The 13,849-nt window shown below is 37.8% G+C and overlaps 1 protein-coding gene across 2 annotated transcripts; it reads left to right on the top strand.

Annotated features, from left to right (window-relative positions):
• The first annotated feature begins 427 nt into the window (after positions 1 to 427).
• CREG1 (cellular repressor of E1A stimulated genes 1) lies at positions 428 to 12,772 on the top strand. 2 transcript variants are annotated; one of them, XM_070942685.1, is made up of 4 exons: positions 444 to 714; positions 6,886 to 7,005; positions 10,401 to 10,588; positions 12,087 to 12,772. In XM_070942685.1, coding segments are annotated over exons 1-4 (561 nt in total). In that variant the 5' UTR covers positions 444 to 462; the 3' UTR covers positions 12,088 to 12,772. The 2 variants fall into 2 exon arrangements, with proteins under 2 accessions (XP_070798787.1, XP_070798786.1); XM_070942686.1 differs by lacking the exon at positions 12,087 to 12,772 and having other exon boundaries at positions 428 to 714; positions 10,401 to 10,589.
• Positions 12,773 to 13,849: the final 1,077 nt, after the last annotated feature.

Raw genomic sequence — 13,849 nt, 5'->3', positions numbered from 1 at the left:
ATTGCCTAGATTATATAGCAATGTGTCATTAAAACATAGCCATTTTGGTTTGTTAATTATTTTTAACATGCTGACAAATACAACCACATATCCCTACGAAGATACTTATATATCCAGTCAAACAGCTTATATACTTTATCGCTTCCTCCTTATTTACCTACCCACACGTTTCGTTTACTGAAATTTAAGGCGTATTATCATTGGTGGATAGCAATATACTCCCGCCCACAACGTGTAACTATGCCCACAATGTTTTCCGCCATTAGTTAGGTTTTACTGGTTAAAAAGGGGTTAACCTGAGCTGCCATTGGATGAAAATCTTAGCAACCTTCCTGTCGTGGGAACTTTCAGAAGCAGGCAGGTATTTTATTGGATGCGCGGAAGGAGGGCGGGGCTGCCTAGTTTTTTAAGTGCCCCATTTCCCCTATTAGTCTTAAGGGATCTTTTCCTAAAGGACGTGAGATGTGGCGGCTGGTGTGGTTGCTGGCGGGAGTGACCGCAATCCCCCCGCACCAGGAGACGGCACGGGTCGCCCGCTTCGTGGCCCATATGTGTGAGTGGGGCGCGCTGGCTACGATCTCCACGCAGGATCCTCCGATGCGGGGCCAGCCCTTCGCCAATGTCTTTTCCATCAGCGATGGGCCGGTGGGAAAAAGTAGTGGGGTCCCTTATATGTATCTGACGGAGCTGGAAATCTCAGTGCATGACCTGAAGGTGAGCGGTGGCTGACAGCTTCGTTCTGGGTACGTTGCCTTTGAAGGAAGTGCCCGGCTGGTTTGGGGTTCTAATGTGTGGCCCGGCATGGTCGTAAAAGAAGAAAATGCAGTTTCCTCCATCAGCATTTTCGGTCAGTTCTTAGGGAAATATTCACTAATAGCTTTCTTATGAGGAAGATTACATTCCTCCGGATTACCCAAAATGATTTAAATGTACCGCTTCCTCCCCCCCCAAGAACCAGTTTTTCCTCTGTATTGCAGGTTGATGCGCTCCACTTTTAAGATGAATCTATAATGAGTCAAATTAAATCTAATCATGGTGTTTTCTGTGGCCATAAGAGCATAGCTTTAAAGACAAGTCCATCAGTACCTATTGACGTTTTGAAAAAGATGATGCAAAAAGAATCATGGATTATTTTTCAGCATAAAATAACAGAATTTTATGTGAGGTCCTGACTATTCCATTTAGTATATACTGTATGCTTCTGTGTTTTAGTTAATAAGCCTGTGGCATGAGAATTGCAATGTAAAGATTTGACAATCATAATTCAATCCCCAAGTTGAGCAGGAATTTCATGCCAGTTTTCTGGCTCGAGGCCGAGTTAGATATAGTATGAAAAACTGGGTGGGATTTTGTTTCACTTTTTAATATTAGAGTCTGGAATGGACTGTAACTATTGTAATGGCAAAAAGGTGTTTTAATTTTTCCTTCAATTTAAATAGCAATGCCTATTTTCTCAGAATGCTATTTATCTTGCAGAACAAAATAGAGATGACATGGCCTATTTTATCCTGTATGATAAAACAGCAGGTTCTGATAGTAATTCTGAATTTTTAACTTGGACAAATGCAAAGATCTTATGAAAAAGAAGTTAAGTGTAAAAATATGGATAAGATTTGTGAAAAGGGCCTTGGAATTATAGTTGATTACAATAAAATAGACTGAATTTTAGGCTGTACAAAGTAGAAATAGAATTGCAAAACAACCCAAAGTAATAGTTTTACTCTGTTCTATATTGAATCTCAATAACATATACTTTTGTCTGCATTCAGTGGTTTAGTCGCACTACCATAGTGCTCCAGTTATGCTAAGCTACATTTTTAAGCAGTGTTGAATGAATTGTAATAAGTAGATTTGTGCATTATATTAAATCACAGAAGTCACTTTATATATTATACTAAGCTATGGATTCATTTAATTATTAATACAATGTGTGAATGAAGGTAGCTACAGTGATATTTGTCTGTGTAGAGAGGAGTCATTGTTACAATGATTATGGCTGAGTATTAAAAATACATGTTCTGCTTGCAAGTGATGAAGTTTTAGGGATGTCAGTGCTTTAAAAAGACCAACATTTCTGTAATAGAAGGATAATTTGCACACACATATAAGCTGAACATTAGGTTTCGCAAATCAGATTTCTTATAGAACAAGGGCATTGAATTTTGAATCCACTTCCAAGAAAGATTGTATAAAATGATAATCTTAACTGGCCCATTCTCTTTATCTAGTATGGGAAATTGTCAATCTGTAGGGGACTCAGCTATCTGTTACTAGAGTCTTATGTTATTTACCTTACATATGACAAGCCATCCTCTAAAGTTCCTTTCAGTTCTTTCTTGGTAGCTCAAAACTCTATGATGAGTTTATTTGGAATTTTTTGACTTCACTCTTATCCATTCTTCTCCTTTGTCTTTCATCATCTTCTAAAATAATAGTGTAATTAGAAGTAATCTCTGTGTAGGTGTGTTTTTAAATATAGACGTCAAGCCATATTTACTTAAGTGTAGATGTGTTTTTAGTAATTTACTGCTGTGATCAGCAAATTTGAATAAATGAGAGACTGGGAGTCAGGCAAAATATATATTTAATAAACAATTATTAAACCAAATAGTTACATACATACTAATAGATACGTGATACATCATACTCTATGTGTTCTGTCCCCCTTCCTCACACACAGGCAAACGTAATACCAAACACGTCTGCCAATTTTTTATTAGGTAAACAGATTAGAATTCTTGGCAGACCAAGGTTTTGGCAGCAAACTGCCAAATGCCTGCCAAGATAGGTTTAACTCCCATAAAGCAGAAGAGGACTTATCTTCAGTCTGTACCAGGAGCAACAAATTATCCACGAGACAAGAGTTTAGTCAATGTTCAGTCCAAAATGTATCCAAGCCGAATTTCAGAGATCACGATGTGACTTTCAGGGTTTAACTTTGTCCGTCATAAAGCCTGAAGAGCAATCCCACCCACTTTTATTCCTGGTGGGGCATGGCTCCGTGACTCAGCTCAATCTCTGGTCCTCCCACGCCTCTTCCGTTGCTGTGCACGCTTCTCCCTCCGACGCTGCCTGGGATCAAGCCAGGATTCATCCTCCTCGCTCCCTATCAATTGGTGCTCTGATATGCCTTCTTCCTGGCACATCCCAGGCTGTTCCTTCTGGCCTTCGGATGGAACCTGAGGCATTGCCAGAAAGGAGGGTCCCTCACCTTCTGAGTCCTCTTCCTCTGTTAGGACAGGCTCAGGGGTCACAACACTTCATATTCTATGCTTGCCTTAGTACAAGTAATTAGAACCATAAAAGGAAGGTTCCAAATAAAGAGATGAAATTTCATAGGAACCAAAGATTAAAAGATGTATTGAAAACATACCTGTTTGGAGAAGTTCCTCCTCCTCAAATAATCTTCATTTAACCTGAAAAAGTAAGTACAAGCCAACTCTATGTAGGGCAAGTTTGATTTTTTTTAACTGATTTGTTTTCTTGTTTTTACTTTAACAATCTTTTTCCCTGCAAAAAAACACTAAATCATCCACAATTTCTGCTTTCATGAAGAGGGATCCTCAGGTGATTGCTAGGCAGATAACATAGGCAGAATGTTTTCTAGCTCATCACTACCTTATTAGTTTCTTAGCAAATGCTGTGTAGAGAAACTTTGAGTAAATTTGAACTGAACTTGTCTGCACTTTGAATATTAATAATTAAATATTAAATTGTCTTCACGGGACTATCAGTCAAATGAATAGAAATTGTTATGATTCATGAGGAAATAAATAATACTTAAAGATAATTAGATGAAACGATGGCAAACTCACATACAGTTACTAATGATTCAGCGGACACATTTGGACACCTCCATATGATTTGCAGTACATCCTTTCTGAGGGGATAGTTGCAAAGGAAAATTGATCTGTGGGTAACAGATGCAGATCAATTTTAAAAACCATAGTTGTTAAGAAGTCTACTATTTGAGATTTGGCTGCAAACCCTGGGAGAGATGTACCAGTATGCTAATCTGGTTGCATTTTTGTGAATTTTTCCCCATTTGGACTAAAATGTGAACTGGGAAGTAGGGATGTAGCAGTTTCCAATGAGAAAACTAACTCAATAGGATGTATATGATTTTCAGCTGATGCTGGAGTGCCAGAAGACCAACAAATAAACCTGATTTTTGAAGTTGGTAAGGTTGTGAAGTTTTCTGCAGTTTGCAATGCCTTGTTCACAACCGATATTGTAGGAGAATCTTGTCATGCAGATGCATCAAAAAACATCATCTGGTCTGGTTTAAATAAGCTATGTCATCTTGCTTTTCCAGAAGGAACAAACTATATCCCACTGTTCCTTTTACTGTTGCTGTTTGGATTTATTTTGATTGAAAGATGTCTCTGTTATATCCATATGACACAATACAGGCGGTCCTGTATTCATGAAAAATGGGCCTGTTTTTGGCCTCCCAACCCCCCCCACATGTCACGTTTTTGCCTTCACCAGCACCAGGAGCACTCTGCAGGCCTCCCAAACCCTCTGCGCATCCAGTTTTTGCAAAAAACAGGCCTGTTGTTGGTGAAAATGGAATGCGCAGGGCAGGGTTTCGGGAGGCCAAAACTGGCTCTATTTTCCACCCTCTTTTGGGGTGGGGGGTGGGGAAAGTGTGTCTTATACTCCGAAAAGTATGGCATATCATAGCACAGGATAGAATGTATAGCTACTGAAGGCAGAATTCAGCAGGACTGTTTTAAATCAGATTTCTGGAGTGATAAATGTCTCACAGAAAGCACACTTCTATGTATTTGTTAAAAGACACAGATATTGTGTCTGCTGTAGATTCAAAGTCAAATGAAAAGGATGATATAGCAAGTTATGAGCAATCTTTCAGTTCACTTGACCCCAGATTGTAGTAGTTCAGACTAATCTGATAGTTACCTACCGGTAATAACAATGATTTGAAATGAAGATAATTGTTTTGAAAGACTGGAAACCTTATATGGACTTTTTACTGAAAGAAATGAAGAAATGAGATATTGACTTACAGGATGTTTGAAGTTTAAGCTAGACTTGGACTATATAAGGGACTGAAGAAATCTCAGAGGAAGGAGGGATTATAAAATTGTGTCTACAGTGTCTCTTGAAAAGAAGGTAGGAAGCTATTCTAACTTTAGTTCTTTTCTCTTTTCATCTTTTTGCATTTTTTCTCTTTTTCTTTTCTTTTTTCAATTTGTCTTTCATTGTATGGAAAAATTGGTAGGTAGGTAGGTAGGTAGGAGAGAGGGGGAGAGAGAGGGAGATTTTCCCATGATGATATATTCATAATTATCTTAGTTTACAGGTGGTTCCATATTTCTTTAATATAGTGGTAACAAATAATATTGCCAGTATTTTATAGTGCATGTTTTCAATGCTTGCTTCTGATTGGCAGCAAAAAAGCCTCTAATGATAGATTACTATGCATTGATGAGGGTTATCCCTCATTTCTACTCTCTTACTTCGAACTTCATGGAATGTCTTTTCTTCCCTTCTGAAGTATGCAGGAAGTTGTGACATCCTTAATCTGTATGTTGCTAGACCTGAATGCAGATTTTGAAACTATCCACTCCTGTTTGGGAGCTCAGCTATATCTCTGAAATGCTTTCTAATCTAAAATTTGTACACATTTTGTTGGTTGTAGGAATATAATTAGCAATTTAAGACTGAAAATCTTAAATTCTCAAGAAATGCATGTCTAAACAAGTAAGCTGTGTCTTGTCAACTTGACTTCTATATTGACTCCTTGAGAAAACAAAGTTCTATAAATAGCATGACCTTCTACTATGTTCCCTCTGTATGTGAAGAGAGATAAAGATTCGTTTGATTTGGATAATGTTTTTTAAAAGTCTTGATAATGAATAGTCCACTTACTCATTTATTTATTGAACAATGCACATTTAGGGTCCAGTGACTTCTTGCTCATTAGAATCTTGAGTGAATATTACAAGCTCTTCTAAAAGTTATTTAGCTTTTGTTATTTTGTTTATATCTTAACTTTATGCACATTTTTCAGCTGAATTTAATATTAAATGTTCACATATTTTTTTCATAGATGGTAAGAACAATAGAATTCTAGAGATCTTGAAAGCATTTGGCCTACTTGTGACGTTTTAGTTGATTCCAATAAAAGTGCTTCATCTGGGACAGGCTTGTACATTTTGGGACACTCTTCTTGAAATTAGAGTTCATTGATTATTCCGTCATCTGTGTACAATTTGTCAGATAAGAACTATTGGAGATGGTTATAAAGTTCTTTCTTTGAAAAGAGAGAAAAATGTAGCATTGTTGTGTGGTGTATAAAATATGAAGAACCTAAAGAAACTTTTCAACAGTGTGGGTTGTATTTCTAAAAATGTTTTTGCTAATTCCATGGTGCTTATTGGACCATGAGGCTAACTTGTCCTTTCCTCATTCCGAAGGACAGTATCTTGAAAAAGTGCTGCTGTCTTTTTATCTCCAGCAATACAGATGACAGTTGGAGACATTTTCCATAGATAATATACTCAGTCATGAATCAGCAAATTCTTGGAATTTAGTAATCTGTATTTGGGTTAATATTGAAGCAACAAATGTAAAATGCTTACATTTAAATCATGTGCTGCTGTAACTTCACTTTTTCCCCCAAAATAAATTTGTTTGAATATTTCAAGAGGTCACAATTCAGTCTTGTGCCTTATAGAAAAGACTGAGTAAACATCATGTGATTTTTAAACTTTTACACTAAATAGAAAATGAAACAAACAAATTCAAATGTTTTTAAGTAGATTACTTTCGACAACTATATGTCTAATTATCTTTTATCATTATTTTACTCAATGAGCTAGAACTTTGATTAAACCCAATTTACTTCTTGTATTTCAGGTGAATGCAAATGCCTCCCTAACCATGTCCTTGGCACAGACTTCTTATTGCAAGAAGCATGGTTATGATCCACAAGATCCTCTATGTGCCCATGTGATCTTCTATGGTGTAGTTGAGAAGGTAAACCAATATTTGTGCTGGTAACAAGACTATAGATGTAAATTCTAGCTCGGAATTAGAAAAGAGTTCTCATAATAGTGTGTTTTAAACATTGATGTTAACATAATCTCTGTCTCCTGAGTCTGCATATTTAACAGTAAAAATCCATATAAATATTTGACCCTGATGTAATGAAGAGACTTTCTTATTTTGTGATGAGGAAATAGCCACATAGGACAGTGCATTGTATTCTCCCAGCTACTTTCCTCATTGTGTGGGACTCTGATGCTGGAATTGAGTCATCTCACAATGCTTTGCAAATTATGTGGCAAACTACTGAGTAAGTGATTATAGAGCATTGCTAAAAAGGATATTTGTCTGCTCTCTAGTTTTGGGATTTTAGAGAGAAATTGCTTTCTTCTTCCCAGTTGGCAAGGTGATGAAAAATCATCTTTGGCCTAGAAAACTTTATACTACAACATGTTTATTCTTTTTTATTGTAGCAAAACATGTTTATGTAGGCATATAATTGCTGCAGTCAGGAGAGACTTTTGACAGTTTCAACATGTTCATAAAAATTCAATAAAATATCTACAGCATAACTATACAAATAAACATCACATAAAACAATATTGTTTTAATCTTCATTTGGAGCTTTGCATTTCAGACTTAATTCAAGGAACCAGATGGTAGTAGAGAAGGTGAGAATCAAGTTCTGTTGGGTTTATAGGAATTATTCCAAAGAAATTGTCTATAGTATTATAGTTCAAATGACATCAGTGTTTGAAATTGGGGTGGCACATACCCATGACATTATTTGCAATAGGCAAAATTATTCCAGAATGTAAGAGGCAGTGACCCAAAGAAATGTGAGATTTATTTATTTATTTATTTATTTATTGAATTTCTATACCGCCCTACTCCCGAAGGACTCAGGGCGGTGTACAGCCATGAAATAAAACACATAAATATACAAAATTTAAAATCGAATAAAATAGATTAAATAAATTTGGCTGAATTTATACCCATAATTTAAAATACCCATAATTTTAAAATACAATTAAAAATTTAAAATTTTCATTTAAAAGGGAGAAAATTTAGGCGAGGCCCGCTTGATGAAATAAAAGCGTCTTCAACTCGCGGCGGAAGGTGCGCAGATCCGGGATCCTCCGTATCTCTGGGGGGAGCTCATTCCAGATCGTCGGTGCCCCCACAGAGAAGGCTCTCCCCCTAGGGGCCGACAGCCGACATTGTTTGGCCGACGGCACCTGGAGGAGCCCCTCTCTGTGGGAGCGTACTGGTCGGTGGGAGGCTGTTGGTGGTAGTAGGCGGTCCCGTAGATAACCAGGTCCTAAGCCATGGAGCGCTTTAAAGGTGGTAACCAGAACCTTGAAGCGCACCCGGAAGACCACCGGGAGCCAGTGCAGCTCGCGCAGGAGAGGTGTTACATGGGAGCTCCATGTTGCTCCCATAACCACCCGCGCGGCGGCACTCTGCGCCAGTTGGAGCCTCCGGGTGCACCTCAAGGGGAGCCCCATGTAGAGAGCATTACAATAGTCCAGACGAGAGGTGACGAGGGCATGAGTGACTGTGTGTAACGAGTCCCGATCTAGAAAGGGACGTAACTGGTGAATCAGGCGAACCTGATGAAAAATCCTCCCGGTCACGGCCGTCAAGTGCTCTTCTAAAGACAGCCGTGAATCCAGGAGGACGCCCAAGTTACGAGCCCTTTCCGTGGGGGCCAATGATTCGCCCCCAATAGCCAGCGATGGCGCCAGCTGACTATATCGGGACGTCGGAAACCACAGCCACTCGGTCTTGGATGGGTTGAGCCTGAGCCCGTTTCTCCCCATCCAGATCCGTACGGCCTCCAGGCACTGGGACATCACTTCAAGGGCATCGTTGGGGTGATCCGGGGTGGAGATGTACAGCTGAGTGTCGTCAGCGTACAGATGGTACTTCACCCCGAAACCACGGATGATCTCACCCAGCGGCTTTACATAAATGTTGAACAGGAGGGGCGAGAGAACCGATCCCTGCGGCACCCCACATATAAGGGGCCTCGGGGTCGATCTCTGCCCCCCTGTCAACACAGACTGCGACCGGTCAGAGAGAAAGGAGGAGAACCACCATAAAACGGTGCCTCCCACCCCCAACCCTTCCAGCCGGTGCAGCATGATACCATGGTCGATGGTATCAAAAGCCGCTGAGAGGTCTAACAGGACCAGGACAGAGGAACAACCCCTGTCCCGAGCCCTCCAGAGATCATCAACCAACGCGACCAATGCCGTTTCCGTGCTGTACCCAGGTCTGAAGCCCGACTGGAACGGATCTAGATATGACAAAATAGGGAAATAGGGACAAAAAAAGAAATACAATTCTAGTCTATTTCAATGCCATTAATTATACCTTTCCATTATCTTATTCTACCAAAATACACAAATTCATCCATTTGCTCAATATTTTCACTATTTATATAAACCTGAAACTATTTACTATTTTCCCTATTAAAAATATGCTTCATTGCTTCGTATAATACAGTATACTTAGTGTTTGTTGCAAATCATTCAGTTTTCAGTCAACAATATGTGACTCTTTGCATTGAAAAGTACAAATAACATTCAGTGCCTGCCAACCTTCCTTCACCTTCACCACAAACATTCCTTATAATTATATCCATAAATATATGAATACATGTACACATCCTTGACTTGCACATTGATTGTGCTCAATGTCAAACCATTTATTAAACATTCCACTTGTTCTCATGCATGCTTTATCTCCATCTTATTGCATTCAACAGTTAACCTTCAACTCCATATTCACATAAAGCATTCAGTAAATGAATCCTGATTTTATCACATGCTTTCTCTAAGTCAACAAATGAACAATAAACTGTCTTCTCATTTTCATACATTTCTCAATGATTGCTGAAAAGCAAAACTCTGCAGAAGGCCACACTGCTCTTCTCAAATTTTTCTCATTGTTACCCGATATAAACTTTTATCATGTACGATTTGTACATGATAATTCATAAAATGATTTAGTACAGTTTTAAAAACAAATGTAATCACTATCCAAGACTAAAAATATTTAGTTCCTAAACACTACATGGTCATCCAAGCAGTAATTGGGACCAGATGAAAAGCAGCATGTTCTCCTTTTTCTGTCCAACTAAAGGTAATTCAACTTATTGGGCACACAATTTTCCAGCTGTTGGTTGTGAGACTATTAGCTAGGTGCAGAGGCAGCAATTCAAAGTCAACAATTCCACTGGATTGAGTCCAACAGCTGTTCAACTTCTAGTTATATGTTCTGTTATGTCCTGGATTGTCCTATCTTGAGAAGACTTGCAGAAAAATATAATGGTTAACTGATTTGTTGTCTTTTATATTGCTGAAAACTCTTTTTTTTAGGTTCAGAATGGTACAGAAGCTGATTTTGCAAAGACAGCACTGTTCAATAGACATCCTGAAATGGAATTTTGGCCTAAAGGGCATAACTGGTTTTTTGCCAAACTGAACATCATCAACATTTGGCTCCTAGACTTCTTTGGTGGAATAAAAACTGTGACCCCAAAAGACTATTTTAACGCTGTACCCTAGTAAGTGCTCCACTTTGTTATACAACTTTTGAAGTAATATTTTTGAACTCTTGATTTATGATTCTGACACATGTAGTACAAACTTGAATTCTCTCTCCTTTTTATCAGAACCACTTTAATGTATTTGTAGTTAAAATCCTTTATCTGCTTAAATCAGAGCCATCTCTGCCATGGTGCTTGCATTATGGAACATCCCCTTCCCCCCCCCCCTTGAAATTAGAGAATCAAGATCACGTGAAGTGTTAATACCACTTTATAATGCTTTAGTAAGACCACTCTTGGAATACTGCATCCAGGTTTGATCACCACAATGTAAAAAAAGATGTTAAGACTCTAGAAAGAATGTAGAGAAAAGCAACAAAGAGATTAGGGGACTGGAGGCTAAAATTTATAAAGAACAGTTGCTGGAATTGGGTATGTCTAGTTTAATGAAAAGAAGGACTAGGGGTGACATGATAGTAGTGTTCCAATATCTCAGAGGTTGCCACAAAGAAGAAGGAGTCAAGCTGTTCTCCAAAGCACCTGAAGGCAGGACAGGAAGCAATGGATGGAAACTAATCAAGGAGAGAAGTAACCTAGAACTAAAAAGAAATTTCCTGACGGTTAGAACAATTAATCAGTGAAGCAACTTGCATCCAGAAATTGTGAATGCTCCAACACTGGAAGTTTTAAAGAAGAGATTAGACAACCATTTATCTGAAATGGTATAGGGTTTCCTGCCTGAGCAGGGGGTTAGACTAGGAGACCTCCAAGGTCCTTTCCAACACTGTTATTCTAATTCTAATTCTTTGACATTCCAGAAAGCCCTCAAGGCCTGACTATCAGGCCTGGGACTCTCAGGGAACTGAAGTCTTACTTAGATGGCTCTATTGTTGAGTGTCATTATTATCCTCCTTTTGCCTATGGTTTTATGTTTGATTGTTATGATATTTATTAATATGGATTTTTATATTTTATACCTGTTTTTACATTTGAAATCAAATCAAATCGATTTGATTTGACATACCTGTTGTTTTTATATTTGTTGTTTCATGTGATAGTTGTGCACTACCCAGAGTCATTTCTGGCAAAATGGGAGGCAATGTAAATTAGATAGATAGATGAATAAAATAATAAAATAAAATAAAACTGCCTTTTTCCTTTCACTTTTGAGGAAATTGACTACTGTATAATATGTCACATCCTATGGCTTATCCCAAAATGACAGATAGTTGTCTCTTGTTTATAGATAGCCAAAATAGAATTACATGACATTGTGTAGTCGCATAAGTACCTCCCAATATGCATAAAAGATAATGAAATTTCTATAGCCTGCCATCTATTCTGGTATTGTCTGCTCTGGCTGATAGTGGCTTTCCAAAATCTCATGCTGAAATTTTTCTCTGCCTTGCAGCTGTGATTTGCTTTTATCATAGAATTATGAAGGAAAAGTGCCAAAATGATTACTTCACAGTGCCAAAATACCATTTTAACTATTTTTCTTGTTTATCCTTTGTAGGGATTAACGTTTTTTGGATGTAACTGAACATCTCTCCTTCCACTAAACAGTTCCATAACAAGAAGATAAGGACTCTATGGGAACTGTGCAAAACTCCAAATTTACATATTCATTTGAAATTCTGATGGACTGTTTATGCAATATGCACTTTTTGTGAGGGAACCCCTCCCCCATCTTTTAAAAGTCTGAAATTTGTGCCAAAAAATCTAATTCTATGAACACATTTTTTAGGATATGCAAATCAACACAGCCTGCATAATTCATTTTGCCTTTAAGACTCAGATTTTTAAAGAGAGCTAATTATTTTTCAGCAAGTCTATAAAAATAAAAATTCAGCTGGGGCAAGAAGAATATAATCATAAAACAGAAGTAAAGGAAAATTTGGGAGAAGAAAAAGGGAGGTAAATAATTGTAAATTTAACTTTGGTGTGACCAAATATTATCATATATTCAACTGCACTATGCCTTGATTTAGAAATTTGTAAATAGCATCTTGGATTCCGTCCCTGCTCATCTGTTGGATGATTTTATTGTTGGAATCAGCTGTGGAAATAATTGTACACCATGATTTGATTTGATTGTATATTATGTATTATCTTTATTCTCCAACCAGAATTTCATTGTTAAATGAGTGGTTAAATAAATTTATTAAATAAATAAAAGTAATAAAATGTGTGAATAAGTAAGTGACCTGTGTTCAGAAAAATGAAAGCTAAACAAAATGTGGCTGTGGCAATTCTGTAAAATTTCTTCAATCGCTTACAAGAGCAGCAGAAAGGGTAATGAAATATGAACATTTTTTAAAAAAAATGCTACATAATCTCTAACCTTTGTATTAGAATGCAAGCCACTAGTGAATTCTTTGTTGAAGAAAAAGGTGCTATTGTGATTCCACTTCTCCTCAAGAGGCCATTATTGGATGCAATGGGATTGGACAATTTTTGTTCAGTCTTCAACCTTATAAGCTGCCCAACTTCCCAGAATCACTGAGAGTCAGGCATCTTACTATATAAATATTTATTTTCTATTTTATTTATTTATTTTGTTGAGTATGTATTAGATAATATATACAAGTATAAGCATGAATTGAATACATAAAATGAATACAATTAAAGGGAACATTAGAACAGGGACGGTAGGCACCCTGGTGCTCTTATGCACGACCTTTAGTAGTAGTAGATTATAATTATTATCCTTCCCTTTTTAGGGAAATTGTAGAGAAGGTAGTAGTTCACAGTCCCAAAGGCCTTGGAGGAAACAGATGATGTTTGAACCTTTCCAGTTTGTTTTAGGCTGTGTTATAGCATCAAGATGCGATTAATAGCAAGTAGGGATTTGTGGATGACCTCTGGTGGGCTATGTTTGTGGCTGGTATTTCCACCCTAACCCCTTTTAATTTCTTGTTCACTTTTAATACCATTGAGTTGGGAATGGAAGCCCTCTTCTTTGGTGTTTTTCTTCTTTCTTCCAAGCCTGGTTTAGACTCGGGTGTGTGTTGCGCGGGGGGGGGGCAGGGGGAGAGGGGGGAGGACTTAAGCTTCCCCTTTGTTGTTTTCATAGGGAAAATAATGTTTGAGTGAAATTCTGTATCTTTTTCATGAACAATAGCCAGATAAGTATGAATATATGTGCAGTCTTTGTAATATTATGCATAAATGGAACACACTTTCTGTCTCCATAGTAGTGCATTCCTTGCTTCTTATAAATGGTGTTCTCTGTTCATAGATCCACATGGGTTCTACCAGGCCCGTCTTCAAGCACTC

The sequence above is a fragment of the Pituophis catenifer genome, unplaced genomic scaffold (genome assembly GCF_029215685.1).
Source record: "Pituophis catenifer annectens isolate HBS135680 unplaced genomic scaffold, rPitCat1.0.hap2 SCAF_4, whole genome shotgun sequence".
In the NCBI taxonomy this organism is placed as follows: domain Eukaryota; kingdom Metazoa; phylum Chordata; class Lepidosauria; order Squamata; family Colubridae; genus Pituophis; species Pituophis catenifer.
This window is presented reverse-complemented; position numbering and strand designations above follow the sequence as displayed.

Excerpts from the sequence above, each read along its gene's own strand:
- CREG1 (XM_070942685.1), top strand. The coding sequence starts at position 463 with ATGTGGCGGCTGGTGTGGTTGCTGGCGGGAGTGACCGCAATCCCCCCG. Across the intron at positions 715-6,885 it reads TCTCAGTGCATGACCTGAAG|GTGAATGCAAATGCCTCCCT; the intron begins GTGAGCGGTGGC and ends CTTGTATTTCAG. Across the intron at positions 7,006-10,400 it reads TCTATGGTGTAGTTGAGAAG|GTTCAGAATGGTACAGAAGC; the intron begins GTAAACCAATAT and ends TCTTTTTTTTAG.